General features: G+C 43.3%; 1 protein-coding gene across 1 annotated transcript in view; it reads left to right on the top strand.

The window, feature by feature from the left end:
- Window positions 1-18,015, top strand: part of PCCA (propionyl-CoA carboxylase subunit alpha) — a 647,351-nt gene that overhangs the window by 30,255 nt on the left and 599,081 nt on the right. The window contains exon 2 of the mRNA XM_068267993.1: window positions 8,908-8,985. Coding sequence (XP_068124094.1) covers window positions 8,908-8,985 — 78 coding nt within the window. The remainder of the gene's footprint in view (window positions 1-8,907; window positions 8,986-18,015) is intronic.

Below are 18,015 nucleotides of genomic sequence, written 5' to 3'. Positions count from 1 at the left end.
TAGTAGCCTACTGAGGACAGCAGCCTGGCGGTATTTGTGGATGATTGGGAGACCCAGGCCTCCTTTCAGTTTTGTCAAGTGCAAGTAGGGAATGTTTAATTCTAGCTGGACGCTTGTCCCAGATAAACTTATTAATGGAAGTTTGTAGGGAAGCAAAGTATTTAGGAGAGAGATAGACAGGCACCGCTTGACTCACATATAAAATACGAGGCAATGCATTCATTTTTATGGATGCAATGCGTCCAAACCAGGACAAGCGAGGTAGAGAGCCCCACTTTTGAATGTCAGCTGTTATGCTTTTAATAATTGGGCGGAAGCTCAGATCTATCAGTTGCGAGAGCTTAAGAGGTATCTGAATGTCCAGGTAACAAAGTGATGTTTTGGCCCATTGAAAGGGTGTAACGATCGGTGTCAGCACACAGAGAGAATCTGATTATTGGTGATCTGCAGTATCACCAAGAATACAGATATATACCTGATTATTGATGATCTGCAGAATCACCAATAATACAGATATAGTACTAACCTCTGGACACCTGTATATATCGTGAGTGTTTGGTGCAACAGTATTTACTTTGAGTAATCCACCTGATGAGCAGGTGGTCCTTGGCAGTATGGGCAATACTGCTCTTTAGAGAAGCACGAGAACCTTCCAGCAGCCTGAGATCTTCCAGGGGGTGGAGTCTCAGGCTGAGAGTAGGAAGGGCCAGTGAGTGAGTGACACCTGAAGGTGGATGTCACTAACTGATCTGGAGACTATCTCCTAAAGGGGAGAGATGGCTCTCGAGGTCGGGCAAGCCGGGTCGGCAACACACGGACAAACAAAGTACAAAGACAGAAGGCTGATTCGGTATCCAAGGCAGGCAGGGTTGGCAACAGATAATCAGATATGCGTGGTACCGAATCAGCGAGCGGAGGGATAGTCAGGAAAGCAATAGGTCATAACAGATATCAAACAATGCCTAGTCTTGGGTGTGAGGTCCGTGGTCTCTACACCCTGGACCTAGTCTGAAGGATAACACAATAATAATACAATAGTAATCTGGCTCAGTGTGAATTCCCAGGTCGTCCTGGTTCAAACACACTGTTGGATCTGACTAAGGTCTGAGTGCTTCCAGGTAGTGTTCACAACGGCAGACAACTTGTGACTGTCCAGCCGTAACTATATATAGAGTAGCGCTCTCTGGCGCCACCCCTAAGTGATAGACCAATAGCCACTTGTTCTGAGGTCAGCTGACCAGCCTGGTCAGCTGAGCCCCCCCCCCCCACCCCCCAGGCCGTCATAAAAGTTCTGCCTCTCAGCGCGCGCGCGTATTCCTGAATCTGTGTGAACTAACAGACCCAGACGCATGCTGCTGCGTGCAAACCGCCGCACTGGACGCGGAACCAGCCACCTTGCTATCAGTACATGCGGCGGCTTTTCTGCGTTCTCTCCCAGTATCAGATGCATGCTTCTGCGTGCAAACCGCCGCGCTGGACGCGGAATTAGCCGCCTTGCTGTCAGCACACGCGGCGTCTTTTCCGCGTTCTCTCACAAAGGGGAAGACTAACTTCAGATGTTCGCATGTCAGAGAGGGGAGCGAAATATTTAGAGCTGAAGATTTAGCCAGATTGATTTTGTAGTTAGACAAAATTCCAAAATCGTTCATTTTTTTTCTAAGAGAATGGGTAGGGTAGTGTTGGGAAAGGATAAGAAAAATAGAAGGTCATCTGCAAATGCAGACACCTTGTGCTCATACCCTCCCATCTGTATGCCCCTGATATTTGTGTCCTCTCTGATCCAGTTTAGGAATGGTTCCAGAACTGCAATAAAAATTAGTGGTGACAAGGGGCACCCTTGACGGGTGCCGTTTGCCAGTTGGAAGGAATCTGATAGGAAGCCATTCACCTTTAACTTTTACGGTGGGGTTGGTGTAGAGTAGAGAAATCCAGTCGAGCATCTGGTTTCCCATAGACATGTGATTTAATAAGGCCTTGAGAAAGTCCCAAGCAACTCTATCAAAAGCCTTCTCGGCATCCGTTGAGAGGAAAAATCCCTCCAACGAATGCCGAGTCAGCCAGGCGTGGACTCCTATAGCTCGCATCGACCAATCTCTTGCCTCCTTCCCAGGTAGGAAGCCAACCTGGTCAGGGTGGATCCTGGACTCCAGGATAGGAAGTAGCCTGGTAGCCAGGATTTTGGCAAAGAGTTTCAGATCAATGTTTAAAAGAGAGATGGGGCGGTAGCTAGCACAGGACTGTGGGTCCTTTTCTGGCTTCTGAATTACCGCTATGTGTGCTTCGATGGAGTTGCTTCGATGGAGTAGTTGATTCCGATATCTTATTGAAAGCATCTAAAAAGTGAGAGCACAAGGTGTCTGCATAGATTTTGTAATATTGGGCCATAAGGCCATCTGGGCCTGGGCTTTTATTTGGTTTCAGTTCCCTTACAGCCATATGAAACTCTTCCTCTGTGATGGGGTTATTAAGGTTTTCTCTTAATGTCAAGAGATGGCAGACCATATTTTTCTAGGAATTGAGAAATTGCTTGTTTTCTTGTGAGTGTGGATTTTTTGCCTAAAGTGGGGGTCTGCAGGTTGTATAAAGAACAGTAAAATTTGCAGAATTCGTCCGCTATGTCATGGATGGTAAGACATTTTTTCCCCTTTTGCGTTAATAGATTTCACATGTGTTTCAGCCATTTTTTCCCTAAGGGCCTTGCCCAGTAATGTGCTGCTTTTATTAGCATGCTGGTAAAAGGTGCCGTTGGCAAGTAGGAACTTACGTCTAACCCCATAAGATAGGGAGGAAGATACCTGAGATCTAAGGGTGGCTAATTCCTCTAGGGTCTTGTCCTGTAAAGATTTTTTTGTGTTGATTTTCTAGGTTGCGAATACGCAAATACAAATGGTCAATTGCGGCCTGTCTCTCCCTCTTAGCCTTTGCTCCCATGCGGATTAGATGTCCCTTGATATAGGGTTTATGAGTTTCCCAAATTAGCAAATCTGATTGCTCATTGTAAAAACGACTTTTTACCTTATATTTATCTGAGGCATGTTTGCCCCTGCTAAAATGCTGCTATCCCGTGGCAGAACAAGGGGTCTTTACCCCCCAAATCCCCTGGAGCACACTCGGGGAGCACTTCCTGTAGAGGCAGAGCTTTCAGCAGCAGCTCTGCCTCTACACACGTCTATCAGCGCATATCTCCGCCTCTCCCCCGCCCCTCTGGCTTCCTTCACTGAGAGGGGCGGGGGAGAGGCGGAGATCCGCCTGCTGATAGATGTGCATGGAGGCAGAGCTGCAGCTGAACTGCCTCTATGAGCAGCAAAATCCATGACCAAGAAAGTCGGGGATTTTGCAGGGGGGATTTGGGGGGTAAAGACCCCTCGTTCTGCCGCGGGATAGCGGCATTTTAACAGGGGCAAACATGCCTCAGATAAATAAAAGGGAAAAAAGCCATTTTTAAACTGGCTTCAGTGTTTCTTTAAGAAATTATAGTATTTCTATAGCGCCGACATATTATGCAGTGCTGTACAGAGTATATGGTCTTGTCACTAACTGTCCCTCAGAGGGGCTCACAATCTAGTCCCTACCATAGTCATATATCTATGTATGTATCGTGTGGTGCATGTATTATAGTCTAGGGCAGGCATGGGCAAACTTGGCCCTCCAGCTGTTCCGGAACTACAAGTCCCACAATGCATTTGCATTTATGAGTCTGACTGTGGCTGTTAGACTCCTCCAATGCATTGTGGGACTTGTAGTTCCAGCTGGAGGGCCAAGTTTGCCCATGCCTGGTCTAGGGCCAATTTTAGGGGGAAGCCAGTTAACTTATCTGTATGTTTTTGGGATGTGGGAAGAAACTGGAGTGCCCGGCGGAAACCCACACAGACACAGGGAGAACATACAAACTCCTTGCAGATGTTGACCTGACTGGGATTCGAACTGGGGACCCAGCTCTGCAAGGCGAGAGCGCTAACTGCTAAGCCACCGTGCTGCCCATATATGTAAGTCCCTGAGCCTTGCATATGGGACTGCATATATGTGACTATATAAATGACTGAGAGGGAGGTAAATCTGGGTTCCTCCTCAGTGGAAGAAACAGATGAATGGGCAGCCCTTTTCTAAATGTTTTTTTTTTGTTTGTTTTAACTTGTCTTGGGAGCTAATCAAGTCTACAAAATAGTTTGGCAGCTGTGAATTCTGTGCATTTTTATAGTGCATATCTTATTCAGTTTCACGAAATGTACATGCAAATGCTCGGAGATGCAATATATAATCCTTTTTTTTTTTTTTTTTTTTTTTTTTTGTGTGTGTGTGTTGTATAGTCACAAAAAAATCACCAAATGGAACATTGGGATTTACATTGCAAAATGCTTAAATTCTTAAAGCTGGATCGAATTGGATGTAGTGCAGATTAGGCCTAAGGGCTGGGACCTACTAGAGCGTTTTTGGCAGCGGTTTGGGATCGTTTTTCCTAAAACGCTTTGCTAATGTAAGTGGATGGAGCAGATCCCACTGGAGCAATTGCGATTAGGGAAATCACAATTGCAGAACATGCAGCGTTTTGGGAGCCTTTACATTCTAATGTATAGGAGCAAGGAAATTGCTTCCAAAATCGCTTACAAAGCGCAACCACAAACCGCTAGCATTGCAATAGCCATTTGAAGTGGGTCCCTGGCCTAACAGTTGATAAGGTTTTTGCTTTTCACCCAGTGTTGCTGCTGCTTTTTTATCCTTCAAAAAAACCTTTTGGTTGTGGTGACCAGTTAGTAAATGTTTCACTTTGCCACCACACAGCACTTGTTTTAAAAAGGTCTCTTGTTGGGTTCTAGTTTGCATATGTCAGATGTTGCTGTTTTTTGTGGTGTGGTCTATTAAAGGCTTTAGATGCTTGTTAGTTTACCAGATATCACCAAATTGACTGGAGTTGATTGGCCCAGTTCAGCGAAAATTTGCATGCTGGTTTATACGGTTTGTATTATATACGGTACAATAAAAACATTTGATTTTCCGGTTTTGTTTTTTGTTTTGTTTTTTACCAAAAACCGATTATCTCGTTGCTTCGATGTAAATCGGATCGGACATGTTGGAAAAATCTTTATATTAGATCTAACGGACTAATCAAACTAAATTATCTAATGGAAAAAAATTGAAAAATTGTACCATGTTTGGCCACCTTTAATCAGAGGTAAGGATACCTTCTGATGACTCTTCCAAGCAGATCATATTTGAGCAAGCAATGATCCACCAGTACTTCTTTTGTTTGCCAATCCTTCCTACAGGTCATTGTGAGTTATATAGGGGATTTCCATTGCCTTCTGCACAGCATAGCAGCTTTTGTGGAATGTTTTACTGTTTTCCGAACTTCAGCCTAAACAAACATACCGTCATTAAAGGAGTTATCTGGCAAAAGTAGCCCAAATGGGCATTACTCTCCTTTCTCCAGCTCCTTGCAGCCGACTGTCCCGCGCCGCTGTCCCGATGTCCGTATACAGGCCGACGTCGGCCTTACTGCAGCTGTGCTAAGCGCCGCTGTCAATCACGGCCATGTGGGCCGTGGCGAACTGTGCAGGCGCAGTAGTTCTGCGCCTGCGCAGTTCGCCTCGGCCCATGTGGCCGTGATTGACAGCGGCGCTTCACGCAGCTGCAGTAAGGCTGAATATGGAGACAGGAACAACGGCAGTTGGCTGCAAGGGGCTGGAGAAAGCCCCAGGTGAGTAAAGCCCATTTGGGCTATTTTTGCCTGATAACTCCTTTAAGTTACATTAGTTATGTTCATTAAAATAAATAGGTAATATAATCTCTTACCCACCCTGTTTTAAAAGAACAGGCAAATGTTTGTGATTTTATGGGAGTAGCCATCTTTTTGGTTGAAAGGAGGTGACAGGGAGCATGAGCCACAGTTCCAACTGTCCTGTGTCCTGATCACTCTTCCCAGTTGCTGAGCAACCTGAACAACAACATCAGAAATCCCATCATGCTTTGCACAGCATCAGGGGAAAAATGCCCGGGCAGTTTTCTTTGATGGGGCGAAGCTTAGCTTTTGTACAGCTAAAAATTACCGTAGACTTCGGTAAGAAAAACAAAGTTCTGATGCTGTGAAACTGTTAAAGAAACACCAAGCCTTTTCAGTGCTGCTGAGTAGATTTTTAGTCTGGAGGTTCACTTTAACTGCCATTTCTTTTTGCCATTACCAACAGTGGAAATTCCAAACTGGAAGAATTTTTGCAATCTTTCGTAATCTTCATCTGCTGTACCACCACTAGTTTGCTTTATTTTTTTAGACCCTCATTCAGTTATTTAGAAGAGACCATGATTGTTGAGTGATTCTTTAAACTTTGGATTGACAGAATTCATTCAGATCTGCAACTGACAACCAGTGACAGATCATAAAGGCTGTTGGGGCCCTAGTTCACCCCGCCGGAATTTTCATTTGTTAAGCCTGGTACACACTTTCTATTCATATTGGCCAATCACTTACCAATTTTACCACCGCCTTCTGGCAGATTGTGTAGGTAAACCCTCATACTACATGGAATTGGTAAAATTCATCAGTGATTGGCCAATCCTAATTGAAAGTGTTTGCCAGGCTTTTAGTAAAGGTGATTATGGGAATTGTGCAATTACTCGCACAAGTTTAATACGCAGCTGTTCTGCAGACGTTCCCTTTGGAAAAGTCAGTCACATGACCCAGAGATGTGTGCACAAGACATATAACTAACAGGATATTGTGGGAGTTCCTTTCTCTGCACAGAGCCATCACCTGACATCCCACCTTCTCCCTCTACTGTGGAGTACATGAAGGAGATGTATAGGGTCAACTGTGGTTTCATAGGAAAAGACTCGCTGCTGCTGTTTCTCAGCTTATCCCTGTATACTCCTTGTAAATGATGAATGGAATAGGGGGAGGAGTTTGGCCGTTTAGACTGCTTTTCTGTCCAGCCAAACAGTATCTGGCATTGGTACAGGGAATCGGCATTGGAAACTTTGCCCACCAGATTGTGAAAAAAAAAAAAACTAATAATGCAAAAATGGGTTATGTGCAATGCACAAAACTTTGCATTGCAAATTATGATTACTGTATGTTTCACACATTATGTATTAAAAATAATTTTGAAGTAGCACTTTAACCTCCTGGGGGATACAATTATATCACCCAGGAGGTGGCGCAGCACTATTTTTTTAAATTTTTTTTTATTTTTTAAATCATGTAGCGAGCCCAGGGCTTGCTTCATGATAGCCGCTGTGCAGCGGCATCCCCCCACCCCCTCCGATCGCCTCCGGCAATCAAGGCAAACAGGAAATCCCGTTCAGAACGGGATTTCCTGTTTGGCTTCCCTTGTCGCCATGGCAACGATCGGGATGACGTCATCGACGTCAACGACGTCGTGACATCAGAGGGAGTCGCGATCCACCCCTCAGCGCTGCCTGGCACTGATTGGCCAGACTGCGCACGGGGTCTTGGGGGGGGTGGGGGAGCGGCGTGGCACGGCGGGTAGCGGCGAATCAGCGCGGAGCGGCGGCGATCGGTATATACACGCAGCTAGCAAAGTGCTAGCTGCGTGCAACAAAAAAGAATTATGCAAATCAGCCCACCAGGGCCTGAGAAATCCTCTGTGGCGGCTTACCCCGAGCTCAGCTCGGGATTATCGCCCAGAGGGTTAAAGGGTAATTGCGGTCAGAAATCTTGTGCAAAAAAAAAAACAATTCACATTTTTCCACATGCCACATTTATTATTAGATTTGTTATTGTACTGTAAGGTTCATGGAATTGAATAGTAAAGCAGCCCTAACATTTGCAGACTATTTTTTTTAAATTCTTTTAATACACTAGCCGTATCCACTTTTTCTCCTGAATTTTCTCCCAGGAGATAATTTTTCAGCAATTGCAAGTCCTAAAAAGTGGGTGAAAAAGTAATATGGAAGTTAGTTTGAGTTTTTTTTCGTGCATAAATTAACACATGTATGTGCATTTTGCAATGTTTGTATTTAGAAAATACGTGGCTTGCTGCATATTTCTCAAACAGGCATGTAAAATGCGCATAATATATTTCTTTGGAGACAAAGAGGACTGTGTTTTTGATACGTTTTTTATTAACTATAATACTGCAATTTACCTAATTGAAAAACAGACAATATTGAAAAAAAAAACGCCCAAAATGCAAAAAAAAAAAAAGCATGGTTTTACTCTACAATTGCTTGGGAGTTATAGGAGCCTTATAGGGCTACACACACACACACACACACACACACACACACACACACACACACACACACACACACACACACACACACACACACACACACACACACACACACACACACACACACACACACACACACACACACACGTGCTTCTCATGTAGGGCTTTGGAGTCGGTACAAAAATCATCTGACTCCTCAGCATATGAAACCACCGACTCCAGGTACCCAAAATTGCTCTGACTCCGACTTCTAATGCTTACCAGGGCTGTTGATTTGGTACAAAAATTATCGAAGTCCTGACTCTGACTCCTCAGTTTATGAAACCACCGACTCCAACTCCAGGTACCTAAAATGACTCCAACTCCACAGCCCTGTGCTTATGGTTCGAAAAATATGGTATACTAAGTATTTATTTGCGTTCTATGGTATGCTTGTTTTAATATATATTATACTTGTACATTTGTGGGTCTTTTTGCATTAATGTAGTTTTTTGATGAAATTAAAATTCTTTTTCCAGTATCCCGTGTGCTACTTAAACATTTTACGATTTTATTGTTGTATTTAGAGAGAATGCAAATAACCTTTAATCAGAGCAGCAAATTTATAAACTTTTATTTAAAATTAAATACATTGTTCACTTGTTCTTTCAGTTTTTGTAAAACATTATTTGCACTGGTGATTTTCATGTTGTAACACTGAACGTACTGTATTACATTACAGCATTCCGCTTCCTGGGCAAGATGGTGTTACTTAGCTTCACGTGTCCAGTATTCAACGGCTTATAATACAGATGAAAAGGTCAGTTTCTTCTGTAGTTAATGTTTACATGCTGTATTATGTCAGATAAGGGGCCATTCACGCTTGTCCTTATGGGAAAACCATTCCATTTTGCGCATTCACAGTCCTGTGTTTTTTCATTCTTAGTATTTTCTTTTGAAAGAACATTCATAAGCATTGGTGGATTTCTTTTTTTTTTTTTAGATGTTTGTATGCAATTTTTTGGGTTGTTCTTGTGTATTTCAGTGAAGCCAATGAACTGCAAAAATCTTTATTGCAAATGTTTTACCTTTCCATTGACTTAGATTGAATAAGCAGTTCTTGCATTTTGCCATTATTCAGCTCTAGGTAATGTGAGGACAACGCAATCACAGTACTTTTCTATTGTAAAATTCAAGGTAGAAAAATTTGAAGTGGTCCTTTAAAATGGATTTCCGGCAATTTGGTTATGTACTTAAAGGATAGTTGCCTTTAAAGGGAACCTAAACTGAGAAGGATATGGATTTTCCCTTTTAAAATAATACCAGTTGCCTGGCAGTCCTACTGATCCTGTGCCTCTAATACTTTCAGCCACAGCCTCTCAACAAGCATGCAGATCAGGTCCTCTGACTGAAGTCAGACTGGATTAGCTGCATGCTTGTTTCAGGTCTGTGATTCAGACACTATTGCATCCAAAGGGATCAGTAGGACTGCCAGGCAACTGGTATTGTTTAAAAGGAAACATCCATATCCCTCTGAGTTTAAGTTCCCTTTACAGTGCAGTTATTCAAATTGCCCATGGTTCCTGCTTTTCCCTTTTGTTGGCATCGTAGGCCATAACATTAAGGGCCCGTTCACACTACACGCGTTTCCAGCTGCGTTTTGGAAACGCGTGCGGGTGGCCCGACACGCAGGACATCAGACAGTGCATAGAGTGCACTGTCTGATGTTCACACTGCATGCGTTCCGGACCTGTGCGGTCCGGGAACGCATGCTGCACGCAGATTTTACAAAAACGTGCGGCTGTCCCATTCACTTTTCAGTGATGGGATCAGCCACGCAACGCATACGAATGCGGATGGCGTGCGTTCGTACGCGTTGCGTTCTGCATGCGTGGCCGTCCGCGTTTTGCAGTCTGAACGGGCCCTTAAAGAACTATAATCTATTTTTTTTTTTATTAACCTACAGTGCCACAGCTCCCTCCAGTCACATGACAACAGTAGACCCCAGGGATAGACTGAGCAATGATGGGTAAATAAATTGAGATGAGGCCCATCATGCTTTCTAGTGTGGAGTGGACACGGGGAGCAGGTTATCGATGAGCTTGGTGAGCATGTTTGATATCTGCTGTAATCCTCCTGTGTGCTTCCCATGATTGCGCTCTCTTAGATAGGAGCTTTCTGTGCATACACAGTTAATTAAGACTGTAGCTTCGCTGGCACAGAATTCTCCCGCCCACTGAAGAGTGATGGAACAGGCAGGCGAACAGGAACTGTGACACTCCCCTCCTCCTCCAGATTATACCTCCCTGTATATTACAACTCCCACATTGTCACCTGCTGTAACCCAGCAGATATCATCAGCTCTGAGAGGTTTGAGATTATAACTTTCGGCGTAGAGGCAATGTTCTTTTTATTAACTATCTGGTAAAAATCAGAACCAAAGATCAGTGCTGCATGTGAGAAACCTGGATCCAAACCTTAGTCGATAACTTATCCGATACCTTAGCCATTCAGGATTTTGAGTGTTTTCAAAGAGGAGCTATCAACTATACTATCTCAGAAAAAAAAAAACATACTGTATATAAGTACCGTATTTTTCGGACTATAAGACGCTCCGGACTATAAGACGCACCTAGGTTTAAAGGGCAAAATCCGTGAAAAAAAAAATACACTAAACCTGGGTGCATCCATGGTCCAGGAGTGTCCTATGGACCTTTCCTCACCCCCAATGTCTCTGTCACATTGCCAAGCTACATTAACCCCTGCTGCCATTACTAACCCCTACTACTAACCCCTGCTGCCATTACAAACGATACTAAACTACACTTCACTAACCCCTGATGCTCCCTCCCCCCAGCTACACTGCACTACACAACCCCCCCCCCCTCCCTAGAAACTAAGCAATACAATTACATTAAACATAATCTCACCAGCCTGGGTGCCAGTAGTAGGGTCTGGTCAGGGTGTCCATGCAGTCCTAAGAGGTGCACGGTAGGATGGCTTCAGCAGCACCAACATGATCCAGTGTTCCTAAGCAGCATAGAAGCAGCTGCTGTAATCAACTTCAATGCTTGTTCTTTGATCTTTAATCCTCCCCAGCCTGCCCCGCAGCAGTGCGATCCACATTGCGTTGTAATTATCCACTATGCTCCTTTGATCTTTAATCCCTCCAGCGTGCCCCGCAGCAGCGCAATCCACATTGCATTGTAATTATTCACAGTGCTCGTTCTTTTATCCGGAATACCCCCCAGCGTGTCCCCCAGCAGCACGTGATCCACAATGTCTCTATGCGCATAGGAAAAGCCGCTGTCATCATCACAATGTTACTTCTTTGAACTTGCCCAGCGTCAGCCCTGTCAGCCCCGCAGCTCGATCCCAGCTGACAAATAACAGATACACTTCAGCCGCTATAGCGGCAGTCCTCAGAGGCTTCCGTACTTGCATTGTTACTTGTGTCATCACGTGACGGGTCACGTGATGACACAAGTAACAATGCAAGTACGGAAGCCTCTGAGGACTGCCGCTATAGCGGCTGAAGTGTATCTGTTATTTGTCAGCTGGGATCGAGCTGCGGGGCTGACAGGGCTGACGCTGGGCAAGTTCAAAGAAGTAACATTGTGATGATGACAGCGGCTTTTCCTATGCGCATAGAGACATTGTGGATCACGTGCTGCTGGGGGGTATTCCGGATAAAAGAACGAGCACTGTGAATAATTACAATGCAATGTGGATTGCGCCACTGCGGGGCACGCTGGAGGGATTAAAGATCAAAGGAGCATAGTGGATAATTACAACGCAATGTGGATCGCACTGCTGCGGGGCAGGCTTGGGAGGATTAAAGATCAAAGAAAGAGCATTGTGAATAATTAGAGCGGCTTCTCCTATGCTGCTTAGGGTTTACCACCTAAGGAAACAACCACTAAGGAAGGGAGTTATTGTTACATTCGGACTATAAGAGGCAGTAACTTTTTCTCCCCACTTTTGGGGGAGAAAAAGTGCGTCTTATAGTCCGAAAAATACGGTAGATATATACTTGCTCTACTTACATAACACATGTATTGCACTGTCCACGTATTGATTTTAGTGACTTTTTTTTTTTCTTCAGTAAAAAAAAAAGAGAAAATCCTTTTTAGCATTTCCCATTTTAGCTGTGGCTATTTTGAAGCCAATCCTGATGTCATTTCCACCCTTACTCTCCTGTGCCTGATTTGCCTGCCCTTCACTATAGAAAGTGCATTGTCTCGGCATGAGAAATATTGGCCAGAGAGGAACAGAGGTGTGGGAGGGGAAAACAGGAGGGAAAGAGGCTTCAGCCAATCATACAGCATTCGTTAAAGAGAACCCCAGGTGGGTTTGTGAAATCATATTAGGACACAGAGGCACGTTCTGTACAGTCACCTGCCTCTGTGTCCTTTCACTATGACTCAAGCCTCCTCCCCATCCCCCTGGGATCTGCTGTCCCCCATTATAAAAAGAGCATAATGTCGATAGCCTGCTATTTACTTCAGGCTGCCACTCACCACAGCTCCCCCTCCTCCTGTATAGCGCTGCTCTCCGCCTGTGTCCCTTCCCTCCCTGCCTCTGTAAGCTTCCTCCAATCTGCACAGGCAGGGAGCTGCACTATATAGGAGGCGGGTGAGTGGCAGCCTGAAGTAAATAGCAGGCTAGTGACAATCTGCATATCGCTAGCTTGGCGCTTTTTATAATTGGGGACAGCAGAGCCTATGAGGGGGGCTGGAGGCACACTGAAAGGACATCGAGGCAGGTGATTGTATACAGAACGTGCCTCTGTGTCCTAATATGATTTCACAAACCCACCTCGGGTTCTCTTTAAAGGGGTACTGAAGAGAGAGGTATATGGAGGCTTCCATGTTTATTTCCTTTTAAGCAATACCAGTTGCCTGGCAGCCCTGCTGATCCTCTGCCTCTAATACTTTTAGCCATAGCCCCTGAACAAGCATGCAGCAGATCAGGTGTTTCAGACTTTAAAGTCAGATCTGACAAGACTAGCTGCATGCTTGTTTCTGGTGTTATTAAGATACTACTGCAGATAAATAGACCAGCATGGCTGCCAGGCAACTGGTATTGATTAAAAGGAAATATATATGGCAGCCTCTGTATACCTCTTACTTCAGTTCCCCTTTAAGTCTGAGGGGAAGTAGAGAAGCAAAAAAAAGGACATCCCAGCATACCCTGCAACTTCCTTTTTGTGTACCAAATAAGAGTCAGGTAAACTGGGGAATGATCATTTATCAACAAGAAAAGTAATAGTGATTTTAACTTTTGGATTGCCTGGTTAGCATCCTTATTACTTGTTTACCAGATAAAAATAAAGAATTGATTTTATGCCCGACAGTTATACTTTAAAGTAAACCTGAGACAGCTAAAAATTAAAAAAATGATACATACCTGAGGCTTCCTCCAGCCCCCTTCAGGCCAATCGGTTTTTCACCGTCCTCCTCCACCGCCTAGAACCTCCAACACCTTGGTCCTCCGCTACATACCCTGTTGTTAACACTGTGAATCAGGGCGTACTGTGCATGCACCATCTGGCTCCTGACTGGCATAATTACCGGCCGCCTGGTTGAGGATCCAGGCAGACTGGAAACACGTGGAGGGACCGATTAGACTGAAGATGGCTGGAAGAAGCCCCAGGTATGTATTTTTTTATTTTTATGGTCTCCGGTACACGTTTTTAAGTTTTATCAACGAGACAGAACAGACTGCAATTAATCTTGCTAACTACTTCTTTTGGAGGTGTAGTTGTCCTTGAAGATTATTGGAAACACTCTTACCAGAAATGTAATTATGTTTTTCAAGACATACTCCTATAATTGAATACTAAATGGTAGTTTGTTCATTCCTTAGCCTTCCTAATACAGGTTATTTTTCTAGAAATACAGGTGGGCTGAAAATTATGGAGGTACTTAGTTATGCTATAATGCTTGCCAGAAAACTATAGTCTAAGTTTTCATAGTTGGTTAATATAGTCAGTTTATTAAATGTTCACATGGGGCCGGATTACCGACCAGGCAAAGAAGCAGTAGCTTGGGGCCACATTCAGAATCTAAGGGGCTCCATCAGCAGTTATCCAGCCCTGACAAGACCTGAATTTGCAGGAAAGCAGCGCCCGTTGCCATAGTGATGGCGCTGCGTGCCAGCCATGCCAGTGCTGTCAGACGCAGACTGAGGTCAGCAACGTTGGCCACATTGAACACGCTGACTTCACAGAGAGAGAGAGCAGGGCTAGCATGCAGCGCCATCACCATGTCAACAGGCGCCGATTGCTTGCTTGTCAGGGCTGGATTACATGCTGCTGCAGAAACTGCAGAGAGGAGTCATGGGAGTTGCCGCATGAAGGGGTTCCGGGGAGTGGCTGAGAGAAGGTTAGATGCGGCCTGTCTCTGCTGTGCTGAGGCTCTGGGAATCCGCTCCCGGGTTAGCTGTGTGTCTGTGTGTGTTTGTTATAAAAAATATGGAAAAACAAAATGTCTGCATTAGATGCAGCCTTGCTTGTCAATACTTGTCAAGCCCTGCTAGGAATAAGACAGAGTACACTTATAAACTTCATTCTTGCTCCTAGAAAGACATTGCTTATAACTGGGAAAAAACGGTCTATTCATTTTGATGGGTAGTTCGTGCTAAATGAAAAGCTTTCCAGTATTCTATTACATTCCCAAACTATTTTTTAATTTGGCAACCATGGTTGCAGCATGTACCTTCCAATCTCCCATGGGAGAGTCTATATATGTGCTACTCTATCCTTATGCGGTTATGTTCCAGATCTGCTGTCTGTGCAATCCTAACTCTAACCCTTACTTACTCCCTTTGTCCTTTTATTTCATTTTCTTCCTGTATCTTATATTCATCAGCACTTGCCTTATTTCATGGTTTGTTATACTTGCCTGATTATCTCTGTATAAGTATATATTTATGTATCATAGGGTTGAGTCATAAAGCACTTTTTTCAACTTAACTGTAAGGAGATTATTATTATTATTATTATTATTTATTGTTATTATTGATTTATAAAGTGTCAAGATATTCCATAGCGCTGTACAAGGTAAGGAACAAACATGGGGTACATAATAGCACAGACAATGGTATCCACCAGTACACAAAAATATAGTATTGGTACTAAATACAGAATTGGAAATGACAGTCGCACAATTACAGTGACACATGAATAAAATGTGCCACAAATTCCATGACAAAAGGTAAGAGAGCCCTGCCTTTGCAAGCTTACAGTCATGAGAGAAACCAATAAGGAGAGTTAATTCATTGGAAAAACAAAAAGGAGAGCTAAGTCATGAGTTAAGTCTTTTAAGGAGAGAGAAAATTGTGAGTTAATAAGGTGAGATAATTGATCATTAAAGATTTGTGAATCGGACCCTATATCTCAGTCTATCCCTATATATCTATATTGTCTGTCTATAGATTGAAAAAAAGCCATTACAGCACAAATACAGTAAGTGCTGATGTTGATGCATCACAAAGACTGTCTATGCATTGTATCTGTCCTAGAAGGCAAAATGCACCCACTGCCTATCTTACAAGTGGTAGAGAATGTGGGCAGCAGTGGAGCCGGTGCATAAGTACTCTATTCTAAAGTTCAACTTCTGAAATGGAGAAACTGCTAAAACGGCTAGTTCTGGCTAACACAGTTCTACAGTAAAATGATGCTGAACAGGGACAGGCTAATATTGAATAGTGAAATACAAATGCAGCTCTTTGAAAAGCTAAGGAAGCTCAACAACAGATAATTGCAACCCTGTTGGCAATGTTGCTGGAGCTTGTTCAGGATTTAGAAGAGGATTGTAAGACCCAATTGAGTTAGCTTGTCAAATGGATGAGAAGGCAATGATTTAGCAATCAAAAGTGACCTTTTTTGCAGCAAATTACTACAGAGGATAATCTGAGACATCTCTCACCGCATTTGAGCTCAACACTCAAAGAGATTGCCTAAACCTGTGTGCTGGACTGGTATCACTCTTGTTAACAAGAGAGTCATAAACTGCTTTCAGCAGGGATGGACAACAAGCAGGAGTCAGGAAGGTTAAGATTGGCTGCTGCGTTGTAGAGCTGGAGGATTCTGGGCGGCATCTGTTGCGGAGGTTTGACTGTTAGGCATAGTGGTCCATCTCATGTCTGACTTAAGGGGCATACATCCATCCAATTTTGATTGGCCAAGCACTGACCAATTTAACCCCCTCCATCTAGAATGAGGGCTATCAGACTTTGAATACTATGAAGAGATTGGCCTCAATTCACTAAGATTAACTCCTGTTTTTAATAACGTTTCTAGAGTTATCACCATGGTGATGAGGCATGTAGTATTCCAGAAACATTAACACTTTTGTCTTTTAAGGTGAGATCTCTAAAGTTAACTCTTCTTTCCTTAAAATAACTCCAGAATTCTAAAGTTAAAGAGACACTGAAGCGAAAAAAAAATATGATATGATGAATTGGTTGTGTACTATGAATAATTACTAGAAGATTAGCAGCAAAGAAAATATTCTCATATTTTTATTTTCAGGTATATAGTGTTTTTTTTCTAACATTGCATCATTCTATAATATGTGCAGATTACACAACACTCAACATTCAAAATGATTCTTTCAGAGCAGTCTGTGAACTAATCACCTCTCCTCTGGCAGAGAAAAAGTAAATAGTTCAGGAACAGTTGAGATAATAAAAGTCAGAAAACAGCCCTCTCCACCACTTTGAAAGTCCTAGAGCTTAATGGCTTATTTGCATAGAGATAACAACTGAAGTTTCTTAACTCTTCCTGTACTGGAAACAATTAGACTGATGTATCTGATCTTAATGTTTTATTTCTTAGCTGTACTACACATACAAATCATAATATCATAATTTTTTTTTCGCTTCAGAGTCTCTTTAAAGACTGGCTGTTAATTAACTGCATGTGAAAATAATTACAGATGAGGTAACTTAGGGTTGAAGTGATAAGATAACTCTCTCACTGTGAAAACTTATCTCTACACCTTAATAAGGCAAGATCGACGTGTGGAGGTAAATTTTCTCTTGCCTTATCTCCAGCATGATCTTAGTGAATGGAGGCCAATGTTTAAGTTAACTATCATACTACATGGAAGTGGTAAAATTTGAACAATCATTGAGCAAACAAAATTGGATGCGAGTACCAAGCTTTATGGTGTGTACACACTTGAAAGATAAATGAAAGATATCAGTCCAATTTTACCCCCTTCCATGTAGTATGAGAGCCATACTCTACACAGTCTTTTCTATGGAGCTGAACTCCCCATCAGACAGAAATCTTTGCAAGATGCTGCACACACAGATACTGTACAGACACAAAAAAATCAGTATCTGCAAAAGATCTGTTCCTGCCAAAAATCCATTCCTGCAAATTGCAATGATATAAATAGTACACTTCAGCGCGAATTCACTTGTGTCCACCACCGAAAACACCATAAAAATAATACGCTTACCAGATTATCACAGACCTTAACTACAGGGTCTGCAATATGGCTTAATGAGGTCAGCAGCAGGTTTCTTCGCAGCCGGCCTCCTCTCCAGACAAGCCGAGCAATCTAATCCTCAATTGCAGTATTTCACCAAAAATGAGGCATGCAAAGAGACAAACGCACATCTAAGCGTATCTACAGCGATTTTAATATCTCATTTAAAAAAACATAAAAGTTTTTTAAAAGTCACTCACATCTGGGCCCTTATGACAGGGACCCACAAGGAAAAACAGCACTTAAAACATAGGACGCCGTCCAGCCACACGTCCGCCTCGTCCGACCGGTTTCACTGTCAAAGTTTCATCAGGGACTAAAAAAGTCCCTGATGAAACCGGTCGGAC

Source organism: Hyperolius riggenbachi, chromosome 2 (genome assembly GCF_040937935.1).
Source record: "Hyperolius riggenbachi isolate aHypRig1 chromosome 2, aHypRig1.pri, whole genome shotgun sequence".
In the NCBI taxonomy this organism is placed as follows: Eukaryota; Metazoa; Chordata; class Amphibia; order Anura; family Hyperoliidae; genus Hyperolius; species Hyperolius riggenbachi.
This window is presented reverse-complemented; position numbering and strand designations above follow the sequence as displayed.